We start from the raw sequence: 14,410 nt of genomic DNA, 5'->3' as shown, positions 1-14,410 counted from the left end.
TAATGTAAAATTACAGAGTGTGATGTAATATTAGAGAGTGTGATGTAAAATTAGAGAGTGTGTAATGTAAAATTAGAGTGTGTAATGTAAAATTAGAGAGTGTAATGTAAAATTAGAGAGTGTGTAATGTAAAATTAGAGAGTGTAATGTAAAATTAGAGAGTGTGATGTAAAATTAGAGAGTGTGATGTAAAATTAGAGAGTGTGATGTAAAATTAGAGAGTGTGATGTAAAATTAGAGGAGTGTAATGTAAAATTAGAGAGTGTAATGTAAAATTAGAGAGTGTTGTGTAAAATTAGAGAGTGTGATGTAAAATTAGAGAGTGTAATGTAAAATTAGAGGAGTGTAATGTAAAATTAGAGAGTGTGATGTAAAATTAGAGGAGTGTAATGTAAAATTAGAGAGTGTAATGTAAAATTAGAGAGTGTTGTGTAAAATTAGAGAGTGTGATGTAAAATTAGAGAGTGCAATGTAAAATTAGAGAGTGTAATGTAAAATTACAGAGTGTGATGTAAAATTAGAGAGTGTGATTTTAAATTAGAGAGTGTGATGTAAAATTAGAGAGTGTGATGTAAAATTATAGAGTGTGATGTAAAATTAGAGAGTGTGATGTAAAATTAGAGTGTGTAATGTAAAACTAGAGAGTGTAATGTAAAATTAGAGAGTGTAATGTAAAATTAGAGAGTGTAATGTAAAATTAGAGAGTGTAATGTAAAATTAGAGAGTGTGATGTAAAATTAGAGAGTGTGATGTAAAATTAGAGTGTGTAATGTAAAATTAGAGAGTGTGATGTAAAATTAGAGAGTGTGATGTAAAATTAGAGAGTGTGATGTAAAATTAGAGAGTGTTATTTAATGCAACGGAGAGAGTCGGCTAACACCCTCTCTGCCTCGGCCCCTCTCCCCTCTCTCTATTTAAGGCCTCGGCACAGAGTCGTTGTCCTTCTGTTTGTCTTGGTGTGTGTCTTTGTGAGTGTCTCTCTCTCTGCATGTGTGTCTGCCTGTGTTGATTCCGTATCTGTGTTTCCTTGGTGTGTGTCTCGCTCGGTGTGTCTTTGTGTGTCTCTCTCTCTCTCTGTAGGTCTGCTTATGTTGTTTCCGTGTTTTATCATTCATTCTTACCTGATGATGGTTGCTTGTGTTGCAACCGAAACGTCGTATTCTATTGTTATTAGATTTTATTTTCTACGTGACTTTACCGAGCGAATCAAAGAGTTATTGAATCAAACATGAGCAATTCAAGAAATTACTGAGACTCAGTGAAAAATATCCACTGAGTCTCAGTAATTTTTCAGGATGGTCCTTCATGGCGATATTTTGCCAATTCTATGAATGAGTAGCTTGTTCACTCTGAATAGACACCGAGTCATTCATACCCCTTGATGCTGAATTCTGTCCAATATAAAGACCATGATTTACGCCCGGTTGATAATACATTGACGGTCATTATCTACTTTACAAAAGAGTCATCGTGTACCGTAGCTATGTTTGACAACAGTAATTTATATTTTAGAATATTTGCAGGTATTCTATACAGTTGGCATTTGGGTTATACAACAGGAACACTACTATTTCATTTTACCAGGTAAGACCCACTGAGCTATATAGCTCTTTTAAGAAGCGACCTGGCCATGAATGATAGCTCAACGAAGTGGCTTATCGCGTGGAAATGTATAGCAACCAAATACTCTAAACGTATGTTGATTCTGAATGTGGAGGGAACAACCGGAGGACGGTAAGAAAAATCCACACGACCACGGAGCGAACATGCAAACTCCAAATATACAGCAGCAGGCGTCAGGTTTGGGTCGAACCTACGACCTCCTGTAGACTAGGCGAGGTAGTTAACATCTCCTAACCACCGTGATGATGATCATGATGAGAGACGCAAACTCCAAATATACAACAGGCATCGGTCAGGGTGTGGATCGAACCCACAACCTCCTGTATACCAGGCGAGGTAGTTAACATCTCCTAGCCACTGTGGCGCCCCGCACACAACGGGTGACCCTTCCGAGTGCTGTCATGTGATTGTCAAAATGTCCAATTGCAGTACCATCGTGAATATTGGGAAATTTGCCCGCCGGATGTTACCGATGACCGCATGTACAGAGCCATATGCGTGTGTGTGAGAGAGAGAAGGGTTGTCTTAGTGGTGCATACGGACATGTGTTTCTGTGTCTTATATGAGTCCTGTACCAGGCCCGCATAAAAGCGAGGATTGCAAAGGCAAAATGAGTAAAGGCAGGATTCAATAACATCTGGAGAAGCAAGCAAAATCAGACCAAACTGAACATCTCAAGAGCATGCATGCTCAGTGCAGCTTTGTATGCCTGTGAGATTTGGACATTGAAAAAGAACTGATAGATAAGATATTGGCATTCGAAATGTGTTGCTACAGAAGGACGCTGCATCTAAACTGGACCCCAAAGTGTGACCAAAGTAGAAATAAAAAAAAGGTTGCACACAGAAGAAGACCTGATGATGATGCAAAAAGTAATAAGGAGGAAACTGGCACCATTTGGACACACATGTAGGATGGACAATAATATAAAAATTAAACGTGTGTTGTTCAGAAAAATGTAAGGAACTGGAGAGACCTCACAGAGAATGGCTTGACGACATCATAAGAGATTGGTGCCAGAAAGATCTGGCACTACTTGAGCATATTGGCACAAGACAGAGGAAAGTTAAAACGACGAAATATGCAGCAGACACCTACGGGCTATCTGCCCGTGGATCGTGACAATTATGTACCTGGTGCATGCACGCATGTATGTTGAACCTCTTTCGCACCGTACTATGCAACCGTGCTAATCGGGAGGTGCGGCGTGTCGACATTGGCACTGGGGAGAAAAAGTCAGCGTGGCGTCCTACTGGCCACACAATCCGAACTTTCCCCAACATCCTATGTACGGCTACGGGAGGGTCCGTATCAATGCCGACGTGGTAGCGTGGCCGAGCGGTCTAAGGCGCTGGATTAAGGCTCCAGTCTCTTCGGAGGCGTGGGTTCAAATCCCACCGCTGCCAAAGTGTTTCTTTTTTTTTAACCACTTGTAACGGACCCAAATCACCGGGTTCAATTATTGGCCATCACCTAACTTCAATGGCGGTTATCTGAACCGGTCATGGGCATCCCCTAGCTCAACTCAGCCTTAAATGGGTACCTGGTGTGGTGTATTAAATATCAGCACTGCGGGAGAGAAAGGCAGCCGGGTTTGTCGCTGCTCACACCACGCCCTCGTGCACCGTGCCGGCCTAAATAGGTGCTCGCCAACAGCACTTGCCCCCAACAGTCTACAAAGGCCCCGCGAGGGTTCTTCTCGGTGTGTGTGCGTGCGCGTTCACGGGGAGCGGTGGTGCAGCGCTTAGCACGCAACGAACGCGGCGACCCGAGTTCCACTCCCGCTCGCGGCGCACGGACATCAGTGATGGAGATTATCTGAACCAGTCCTGCCCCCCCCCCGCCTAGGTCGACTGAGCCTCAAATAAGTACCTGGTGCGGTGCGTAAAAAACAAAACAATCGCCACTGGCGAGACAAAGACGGTCAGCAGTGTTCCTGGCCACTCCACCCAGGTGTTCGCGAACAGCACTTGCACCCCAACAAGCCTGCTCAGGGGGGGGTGGGGGTGGGGTGGGGGTGGGGTGGGTGTGGGGGGTGGGGTGGGTGTGAGGGGGTGGGTGTGGGGGGGTGGGTGTGGGGGGGTGGGGGTGGGGGGGTGGGTGTGGGGGGTGGGTGGGTGGGGTGGGTGTGGGTGGGGGGTGTGTGGGAGTCCTCTTTGTCTTTGTGTTCACGGGTCACCTGAGCGAGGCGCCCTCTACAGACGCGGAGCCGCAGTGCACAGCGGGGAGCTCCTGGGCCAGCACCGCGGCAGGGTCCGCGTCGCTCGCTCCGGGGCCCCCCGAGCCGCTCACGCCCCGGCCAGAGCCCCCCGCGCAGTCCGAGTCCCCCGCGAGGCTCGGCCGTCTCAGGCAGCTCTGGGACTGTGTGCCTGCGGGGGGGAGGGGGGGCGAAATAAAAGCCTGTTATACATCCTTTAAAAATGTACATTGTATATGTGTAACATTTATTTCAAGGCAGTGTTTATGATGGATGTGTTGCGTTTTTATGTCAACCCGTGTTAAGTTCGTCGTATTGCGTTAGTTATAGGCTTCGCTTTGTTGAAGGCAACCCATGTATTTTATGTACGTTGTTGGACTTCTTTCGCACCGTACGTAGCCAACCGCGCCATTCGAAAGTGCAGGGGATGGACACCTAAACACCGTAGACTTTTAGTCGAGACTTAGTCTGTGGATGCCATGCGTTCATTCGCTTGGTTTAGTCGACAGTGAAATAGTTCCTCCGCTCTGAGTTGTCCATTGTCGGTGGGAGGAGCGTGCAAGTTTTCTGCAGTCACAGCGATATGATCAGACCCTCTATCAGAGGAACGAAGTGAAACAACAATGCATACACGTAGACTCGATAGCCAATTGTCATTTTTTTATTCATGCAGTGTACTGCAGTCTCTGATAACGTTACTAGATTATAATGATCGCTAAGCTTCATGATTTATCTCCAACCATAGGCATGTGGATTAAATCAATAAAGCACGTTTTCAACAAATATTGACATCACTAATGAACATTAACAATTTTACCACTGCTGTCAACCTCCACTTCGTGGGAGGTCAGTTCTGCTCTGCTGCTGTCCTCAGAGTCTGAAATTCCCTCGCAAACTATCTAAATTCGGTGAATATTCAAATCAGTTGACCGAATGCCGGATGTCTGTTGAGGGCTCGTGGAAACGAGGAGTTTATTTTTCAAGGAAGACTGAGTTAAATTCTATTCTTTGGGTCTTTCGGCAAAGTCATGATGATAGGTTCAAAGAAAATAACAAAAAACTACGACGTTTCGATCGCAACACAAGCGGTCGTCTTCAGGGATTAGGGGGGTTAGCTTCTAAGGGCAAACTGTTTATAAGGGCTTGAAATGGGCAGGGCCCAAATGTCAGCAGCCAATGTTCATGAAAATTGTGGGCAGCCAACCCGACGGTGGTTGGGTTTCCACCAATCAAAGGGCTGCCAGGTGAAAATTAGCATGTTAATGAGAGATTAGCACGTTAATGGCAATCGCAGAGCCGCAACCGGGGGGTAGTCGGCTTGTGGAGTGGCTGTGTTGGTGTGAATCTTGTGAAAGCGCAAGTTTGAGATGGGCGTGAAGCACAAATTGCATCGGAAGGTGGTCGGATGGGAACATCATCGCTAGTTATGACTTAAACTGGTTGATAACGTCCTTCCAATGATTGCTCAGTTTGTACCCTACTTCTCAGTTTAAATTGTGTCTGTGTCGAAATATATGGATGGCTTCACGAACGAATCTTTGTTGACAGCCAGTGGGCTTGTGATGTCTCCTGCGTATTTGTGGATCGGGCATTGCGTCGTTATAGGTTGGACGGTCTCTGTTCTGGATGACCACAGCCCCACACTATTGGAAAGTTTAAAATTTTCCGGTTGTGCATCAAGTATCCGCATCGGCCATGATTTTGTGCGGATGCGATTTAGGGTGGACCATGAGCTTCGTGGAAGATCAAACCGAGGGTTCTTCTGCTACTCGGTGGCAATCAGCGTGCACGAGAATGCTGTACAGCGTCCCAACACTGGTATTGCTACTCAAGAGCCAGGCCCATAGGTGGCAGTGTCAGATGAGGAATTGACAAAATTTGGAACGCGGTTCTTCCTGCTCATCTCCATCTCCCCCACCACCAGTGGTGGTGATCGGCAAAAGTAAACCAAGCAAAAGCAAATGAGCCACAAATAGCTCAAGGGGCCCACATGAATAAAAAACACGTGGCATAAAATCTCGAAATCAATGTCCAACAAACAAAACATTAATTGAAATAAATAGCAAATTAATCTATCTCATCTCCATGGTGTATTAATCAATTTTATCTCGTCTCAATAAATCTCTATTCTTTTCGAATGCCTGCTCATCTCACAACCGTGAAATATTACACAATAGTGTAAGCCTAAACAACAATCCCGCTCCTGGCCCTAGCCCTAACCCCATTGCCAGTACGCACTTCACAACAAAGTCCTCATTTCACTTTTTACGTATTTTGAACTGTTCTCATTTAGAGCTCACCGTGATGATTAGTGCGCCCATATATTTGGAACGGAAATGTCCACACGAAATCAGAATCTCAAAAGTCCAGCCGTTTGGATGCGAGCGAAAGCAGTCGTTAATCTTGTTCACTCTCACCGCGCTAGTGGACAAGCTTACTTTAAGCTGTGCTCAACCTCGGGATAGGGTGCATCACCGACGGCTCCGTTACTCCGATATGTGACTGCACGCAGCATGACGCTCGTGCTGCGTTTCCATCAGCATTGGCAGCCGGGATGAGTTACCCAGGAACAGCCCACCCCATTTCGCGTCCCACAATTGAAAGCACAGCGTGAATTCCTGTCACCCCACACTCCATGAGCCAAGATGTTTCCATGTGCTCAGCTCGCTCCCGTCCTGGCCACCTGTACCCCTTTGTAGCTGGAGGTAAGCAATTTGTTTTAAAAAAAAAAAATCGGATTTTAAAACCAATGTTTCATGCTGAATTAGGTCAATTTAGGCTATCCTGAGTCAACATCATGACCTCACAGCTGGTTTTGAGCATGGCAGCTCCCTTACGAAACAAAGTCTGTACATGACGAGAAAATCCCATCTTAGCAGAAAAATAGTGCAGGTCGGAAAACCACGAGTGTCAACCGTCACACAGCCTCTGTGCATATGTACGTATATATGTTGAACTTCTTTCGCACCATACGTAGACAACCGTGGTAATCGGATGTGCGGGGGAAGGACAACAAACTAAACACAAAAAAGCAGTCATGAAGAAACTAGTTTTCAATCGAGATTTAAAAGTGCATAGCTCCAGTGGCTTCCTCATATCGGAAGAGCGTTCCAGACGGCCGCAGCAGCGCATATGAAAGCGCGCGATGCAGTGACCGTCTTTGTTCGATGGTTCATCCAGAAGCTGCTGCGAGGATGACCGGAGTTGGCGTGATGGTTCATGCTCCTTGACGAGATCAGCGAGGTATTGCGGTTCATTTGTGGCAAGCACTTTGTGTGTGACGAGCACGAGCTTATAACGAGGTGTTATTATTCGTTCGGCAACCGGAAGCCAATGCAGCTCGGCGAGCGCTGCACGGACACGGTCGGATCTTGCAGTAGCCGTCACGACACGTGCCAACTATCACGAGACCCCAGGGAACTCGGGGGGGGAGGGGGGGTGGCATCAACAGCGAGCGGCATCTCTGTGTGGCTGGGGATAGCGACACCGCACGTGCGTTCTCCTCCGCTCCTTTGCCACGTATGTGACCGGGGGTGGGTGGAAAGAGCTGACGCTGCATTACACGTATTGACATCTAATTAAACTTGGCTCCCCTGTAATTTAACAATTTTCAAAATAAAATTTGGGCACTTCAAACTAAGCCTACAATTAGTGCAGAGTGCCTATTCAGGAAAGCGGATCTCTTACATTAAAAAATGTCATGAAATAAGCAATTTTGCCCAGGTGTGGATACAATGCTTTAGATAATCTCTCCATATATTCCTTAGGTGTCTTTTTGCAATCAGTTTCATAGGTTAAACTTTTTTTTAATCTGATCAATTTAGACCTGTTGGGCTATTCTATATAGCATTTTCACACCAGGGCACTTTAACCACATCACTTTGAAAGCACCTGCCCTTCGCCTATAATTGTAATCGCCACAACGTTCTACCAGCCCAAGGCACTGTCTTCAAAATCTCTCAGTAACCACGAACTTTAGCGGCCTCTTACATAATACTAATTTAATAAGACAAGCCATTGAAGGAAACAGTTATAATACGATCGACGTTATATTACCAACGTGTTTGACGTTAAGGCATAGAGTCGACCGAGCACGCACGAGAGAGCGCATCAATAATGTTGACATCACATGTACACTCACAAATATGAGAGTACGTTGCGTCTCAAGAAGAGGCGTTAGCCAAACCCTTGTTTGATAAGTGCGGGGGTAGACGGAGGGGCTAGGGCATTTGCGTGATGCCTGGGGGGGGAACAAGACCCTCCACTCGAGAACCGCGAATTTCTACTGCAAGACGTTTCATTACGTCCAACAAAGGCGTTAGGGTGAAGAAACCTGGGTCACAGAAACATTGGCATACACAGGTACCTGTAAAATTATAAAACGTAAGGGTGGTTTTTGGATTGGTTTAACCAGAATGTCGAACTTACAGGATTCCATCGTCATATAGAATTGGACAAGACCAAACTAAGCGGGAGAGGCTGTAGACGACCAATGATAATGTCTTACACGAGTTATTATGTTGATTGCATTGTGATGACTTTACTTGTGTTTTTGTACCACACGAGGAAATATTTACGCAAATGTGCAATTCAATGTATACAGTCGTATGTATTCTGAAGCAGGGGCGGAGCCAGGATTTTCAGGCCGGGGTGACATTCAACAAATTTTAATATCAAGAATGATTTAGAGAGTCAGGCTGTTGAACTAGACGCCATCGGTTGGCGGACACGCTCTGACAATGTAGTTGTACGGAGTCCGCCAGACCGAGTGTCGTACACTTATACGCAGAATGTCACCCCTGTCACCCCCCTTGGCTCCGCCCCTGTTCTGAAGTAGAGTGGGGGCACAGTGGTTAGCATCCTGCACTACGCCTCTACGACATGCGTAACTATTCCCGGCTATGTCTAACGCCAGTCGTGGGCCACCACCACCACCATCACCTTCAACCAAACGGCACTGACCAGCGTGGTGACGTTTGGTCAAAGATAACTCCATGACTGGCAGTTCGTGGTGAGGCCCTCGTCACTGCAGCCGCATAGCTATCAACTCATACGGTTTGCCCCGCATTCTTGTAAAGGGGAATTCAGTTTTCGGGTCCATACGGCTTACAGCCATTTCAATACGGCCACATTTTTTCTATCTATTTGTTTATGTTTCTCCCAGGTGATGGGACTTTGCAGGATTAACGTTGTGATGTACAAGGGCACGCGATGACCAATACCGTCTGAATTGGTCTGTAATAAGGTAGGGCACTGATAAGGGGTTGACAGGTATGTTAGTGGATTGACAAAGGAACGTATATTCTAAAATACGGTACATTATTCGTGTAAGTTATACTACCATATCATAATCATACGTCGCATATATTTCACCTAATGTCGGCGTCATATACAGACAGATCCAATGTCCATGGAGCTTGTTTAAGAAAGACAAAGGCACAGATTACGACGGCCGTGTCGATATATTCAAACGACTCTGGGTATTGTGCAAAGGGACGTTTTTGAGCAATTAACTAGTTGACGCAGACATGAGAATGTGGAGCCTGGAGAGGGGAGTTTTGTGGGCCCCAGAACAATCATTAAATTAATCGCTCATTCAACTTTCTCCCATCTTGTGGGACTCGGTATTGTGATTGGTTGGATGAGGGTTCGGGTTGTGAACGTGAGTCTCACAGGCCTGTGGGGGACAGATCCCTCTAGGGCCATGAACTCAGGATAATGTGGAGATCGCTCCACGCTTCAGAGAGAGAGAGAGAGAAACGGAATTTTCAGAGTTCATCTAAACCCCAACCACTCAATCCCCCCCCTCCACTCACCTCCTTCCCTCCACCCTTTCACCCAACAACCATCTCACACACAGCGATGTATGCATTGGGCAGGGGCAATTTAAGCAAAACTCACTACACGCGCTCGCTCGCGGCTGCGTCGCACGTATCGGAAAGAGATCAAACTTCTAGGGGAATGGCTTCCCAGTCAACAGAGGATATCGTTGGAACGGTGGGGCCCACAGGATCGAGATTAAGGGCACGGAATCTCTCCTAGAAGTGCAGATACCGTCTCAAACAGTCGCAGGCAACGCGTCCTAGATTCGCCATCGGTGACAGTGGGGCTTATGCGGACGAGCGGCTTCACTGGCAGCTCGCTGTCACGGGCGTAGGAGATACCGAAGCCCTGCGTGTTTTCACGCCGCTGCACCTCCGATCAGCATGGCTGGCTACGTACGGCGCGAAATAAGTTCAACGCACATACTTCAATCTGCCCGATGCGCGTTGTTGTTCGTGCCATTATTCTCGTTAATATACGTTTCATTTATATGCTCGCCTTAATACTCGAGTACTGTTTAAGATGTACGGTTGCAATTGCACGGTGATGAGATGCTCTTGTATTTAATAATTTACAGCCCTTTGTTGCATCCACTGTTGAATGATACCCATCCCCATGCTGTATCGGTCTTCGGTGTTTTTTGACCGTGCATCAAGTACCTTGGCCTGTGTAGGTTTGTGAAGAAGGGGGGGGGGGGGGGACTAAACTAAACTATTTTTTGTTATTTTACCAGGCAAGGCCCACTGACCTGTATCGCTATTTTCAGAAGCGACCTGGCCATCACAAATGAGATAGCTCAAACGAAGTGGCTTGTCGCGTGGAAAGTTATAGTAGCCAGATACACGATGTGCACGTCTCTAAATGTGGAGGGAGAAACCGGACTGGTTGATACATCACTCACCACTGATGTTAGCCGAACTCGGGAATGGAACTTTTGTCCCCAGGAGTCACAGTGTAATGAGCTAACCAGTGCGTGACCGCTCTTGTACTTGTACCCTTTATAAATGTATTGTTATTACTGCTGTTACTGAAGGGCTAGGGTGCGGCAACAGAGGGCAGTGCTGCAAATCCAGTGTTCCACTCTACTTATATGCTTCGACAACCACGCTTCCTGGCTTCACCAACCTTCACTGACCATGGTAATTATGAGTGACCCGCATGGCATGGGGGTGGCCCTCATCCAGCAGCGGATTCACATTCGTGCTGTACGTAGGCAATATTGCCCTTATGGAAGGGTGAATGTTATTCGAATTACAGAGCGTGGGTGTCGCCAGTAAAAACAACGTTTTAAGACCTCCCTCGCCCTTAACACATGAGTTATGTCGAACAATAACACACAGCTCTGACACCAGAAACCGTGACGGTGAGAGCGCGATAAGTCACCTCCCTGTCGGTCCAATGCCTTTGGCCTGTACTACACTAAAAACGTAAAAGAAAACATGTTTTACCAGGCCACAAATGATAGCTCAACGAAGCGGCTTATCACGTTGAAATTTATAGCAACCAAATACTCTAAAGGCATGTTCCTAAATGCGGGGGAAGAAACCGGAGGACCTGGAGAAGAATCCATGCGACCACGGGTTGAACATGCAAACTCCAAATATACAGCAGGCGTCAGGGTCGGATTTGAACCCGTGAGCTCCTGTATACCAGGCAAGATAGTTAACATCTCGTTACTAAGAGGGTCACTCCTCCCCATCCCCTATCCTTAGCCCACACAGCCCCAGGTCTTGGATTTATATCTGTGGCACCCACAACCCCACATGGCTCCGCCTTGCGTACGGGCGTAGTGAACAATTCACCGCTGTACATCACCCCAGCTGCATTAACCTCTCTGCCTAATGGCATTACATCAGATCAAACAGAGTATTCATTACCACAGCATCTCCTTGAGTATAATGGCTCGAGGGAGAGCCGCTCACACAGCGTCTAGCACCAAAACATTACCCCGGGGACTTGGGTTTCATTGTTGTTGTTTAAATAATAAAGAGGGGGGACGCGAAAGTGAGCGTGCGATTCGCGAGCGTGCGGTTTTGTGTACCTCTTGCAGTATTAATGCCCTCCTGATGTGTGCCCTTGTGCTCTGGTGCAACATTACGTGACAGCGTTTGCTGAGCTCGTCTTATAATGTGAACTCGCAATAGCTGGTGTATTTAGTTACACAAAGACAAAGATCCCCGTTAAATAGCATTTATTATACTGTCGAGGCAAGTGTTGTTAACGAGCACTCATTAAGGTCGGACAGGGCGCATTGGTGGGTGGTGTCGCCAGCCCCACACCAGGGAATAATTTAATACCGAGTCACCCTAGGGCGGACCCAGCACCGGTTCAATATTTAGCACTGATCATAGCCGTGGTGGAGATAGCACTCAGGAGTGAGATAAAAAATATATATAATAATGTGGCCACGGTGGGATTCAAATGCATGTCCCCAAAGAGACTGGAGCCTTAACCCAGCACCCTAGACCGCTCGACCACACTCAGACAGCAATGATAAAGATTGGGTACTCATTACCAGTTCAGATATCACTTGCCACTGATGTTAGCTCTGGCTGGGAATTTAACTCATATTTCAGGGTTCATAGTGCAGTATGCTAAACCTATACGTCACTGCTCGCTTTGAGTTACACAAATATGCACATGTGTCGTGAGTCCAACTGAGTCGCAGACGTTGTCCTTTAGAGGCAACATTTTTATTGTAACATTAACCCGTTAACACAAAGGGGTAACTGCCCCTTCACCAGATACAGCCTAGGATGGTGACCACCCAGCTAACTACACTATACATACTGTAGGAGTTACAGCTACGAAGGGTCAGTCCCTCACTCGGGTCCCCGACCACGTGTTGATGCCTTGTAGGACGTAGAGCTTCCAGCTTGTAGACGTGGAGCTTCAGCTGTAGAATGCAGCGACCCCGGTCCCTCTCAAGGACCCAGCTTATATCCCCCCCGGGTCAGGGCCGCTCCGCCCTTGGCCCTGCCCGCCTTCTCGAGCGTTCTAGCTCCCTCTCCATCCCTCTCGAGAGCTCTCCCCGGATACGTGATCACCCCCTAGCCACCCCACCTGAGGGCCTCTCTGTGGACACTCCGGATCACGTGACTATGGGGTCCTGAAATATTCGCTACGGATAGATCAGCCTTCGGGTTAGCTGTCCCGCTGGCTCGAGGTGCTGCAGGAATATTCCCTTGACGTCATCCATAGGAAGGGGGGCACAGGATGGAAACGCTGATGGCCTGTCCAGGTTGCCTACGGGGGGCGGGTGCACATGCACCATGGGTTCGAGTCGCTGCAGGGCCCAAGTTGACACCACGACCCAGTTGGTTACAACGGTGGACGCGGCCCCCCCTCCGGGTGTGGTGTTGCCTGTGGATTTTGGTCTGGGTCTCCCCCGAGAGGTATGGTCCAAATTGCAGATGGAGGATTCCTCTCTGCTGAGGTTACGATGCCGTGTTGGGCTAAACACCTGGAGCTCAGCTCCGTCGGCTGCCCCGGTTGTCGCTGTGCATGACGGCCTCCTCATGCATTGGGATACCAAACTGGAGCGTTATTGTGTGGTCGTGCCCACTGCCCTGCGAGGAAAATTGACCCGAGCCATTCACGAGAAGCTTATGCACCTTGGTTACCATAAGATCTTGCTGACCCTTAAACGGGAGTACTACTGGCCAGGTGTTGAGAATGATGTGGCGGAAGGCCCCGGTTGGCCATGATCGGGCCCCGCTGCAGTCCATCTGGGTTTCTCGTGTCAATGGGCAAGTGGCACTTGACATTTTGGCTCCATTCCCGACATCCCAACGGGACCACAGGTACCTCTTGGTGGGGGTAAAATACCTCACGCGTTGGCCTGTGGCGTGGTCTTTAGTGGATAAATCGGCCTCTTTCTATCACCGAGGCATTCGTACAGGGGTACGTTCTGGACAAGGGTGCGCCAGAACAACTATTAACAGACCAGGGCCGAAATTTTTCTTCACGACTGTTCAAGGAGGTCTGTGATCTCCTTTGCACCAAGAAAATTCGAACCTCGCCCTACTACCCTCAGTCCGATGGGATGGTCGAACGGTTGAACCGCATTCTCACGTCTATGTTGTGCCACCACGTGAGCACGTCCCAGTCGGACTGGGACTTGTTCGTCCCGAGGGTCCTGGCCGCATACAGGTGGGACCCTCACGCCTCAATGGGGTTCTCGCCTTTCTATCTAATGTACGGTCGAGATCCGGAACCCCGATTCAGATACAGATGGATCTGGGTTCCTCAAAAAAGGGATCCGCAGTGCCCGCTCCAATGAAGGCCGCGCTCGACCGGCTGCATGAGGCACGGCAGGCGGCCGTTGAAAATTCGGCCAGCCAGCAAGCGGCTAATGAGCGCTTGCCGAAGCACCAAGCCTCCGGCCTTCTGTGGAAAAAGGGGCAGAAAGTGTGGCTCCACTGCCCCCAAGTACCTGTTGGCACTTCCTCGAAATTGCGTCGCCCTTGGCAGGGCCCTGTTGAGGTCATGGAGATCCGACACCCGCAATGTGTTCGCATCCACTTTGGTCGCCGGCACTGGATCATACACCCGTCTAGGCTGAAAATATATGTGCCACCTAGCCCTGTTGATTCATCCCCCATTCCGGAGCGGACGGTGATTGATGCGTCCGACGCGCCGGGCTGCCCGGGCCATGATGATGCGCAAGATGACTGCCCTGTGTGTGCACTTACAGAGCCTTCACGAGTAGCTTCTGAGGCGACGCCTCTTCCTGTGGGTGCCCCAGCAACGGGCCTGTAGTCGGCT

The 14,410-nt window shown here is 48.1% G+C and overlaps 1 protein-coding gene and 1 non-coding gene across 5 annotated transcripts in view; one reads left to right on the top strand and one right to left on the bottom strand.

Moving 5' to 3' along the window:
* LOC116948869 (dual specificity calcium/calmodulin-dependent 3',5'-cyclic nucleotide phosphodiesterase 1A-like) overlaps positions 1-14,410 on the bottom strand; it is a 173,163-nt gene that overhangs the window by 111,573 nt on the left and 47,180 nt on the right. For all 4 annotated transcript variants that reach the window (XM_032966060.2, XM_032966084.2, XM_032966074.2 and 1 more), the window contains exon 3: positions 3,803-3,992. In XM_032966060.2, coding sequence (XP_032821951.2) covers positions 3,803-3,992 — 190 coding nt within the window. The remainder of the gene's footprint in view (positions 1-3,802; positions 3,993-14,410) is intronic.
* Positions 2,948-3,029, top strand: TRNAL-AAG (transfer RNA leucine (anticodon AAG)). Its single transcript has one exon. It is a non-coding gene; the product is annotated as a tRNA-Leu (tRNA).

Source organism: Petromyzon marinus, chromosome 2 (genome assembly GCF_048934315.1).
Source record: "Petromyzon marinus isolate PM22_M1 ecotype Great Lakes invasive population chromosome 2, UKy_Petmar_22M1.pri1.0, whole genome shotgun sequence".
Lineage (NCBI taxonomy): Eukaryota > Metazoa > Chordata > Hyperoartia > Petromyzontiformes > Petromyzontidae > Petromyzon > Petromyzon marinus.
This window is presented reverse-complemented; position numbering and strand designations above follow the sequence as displayed.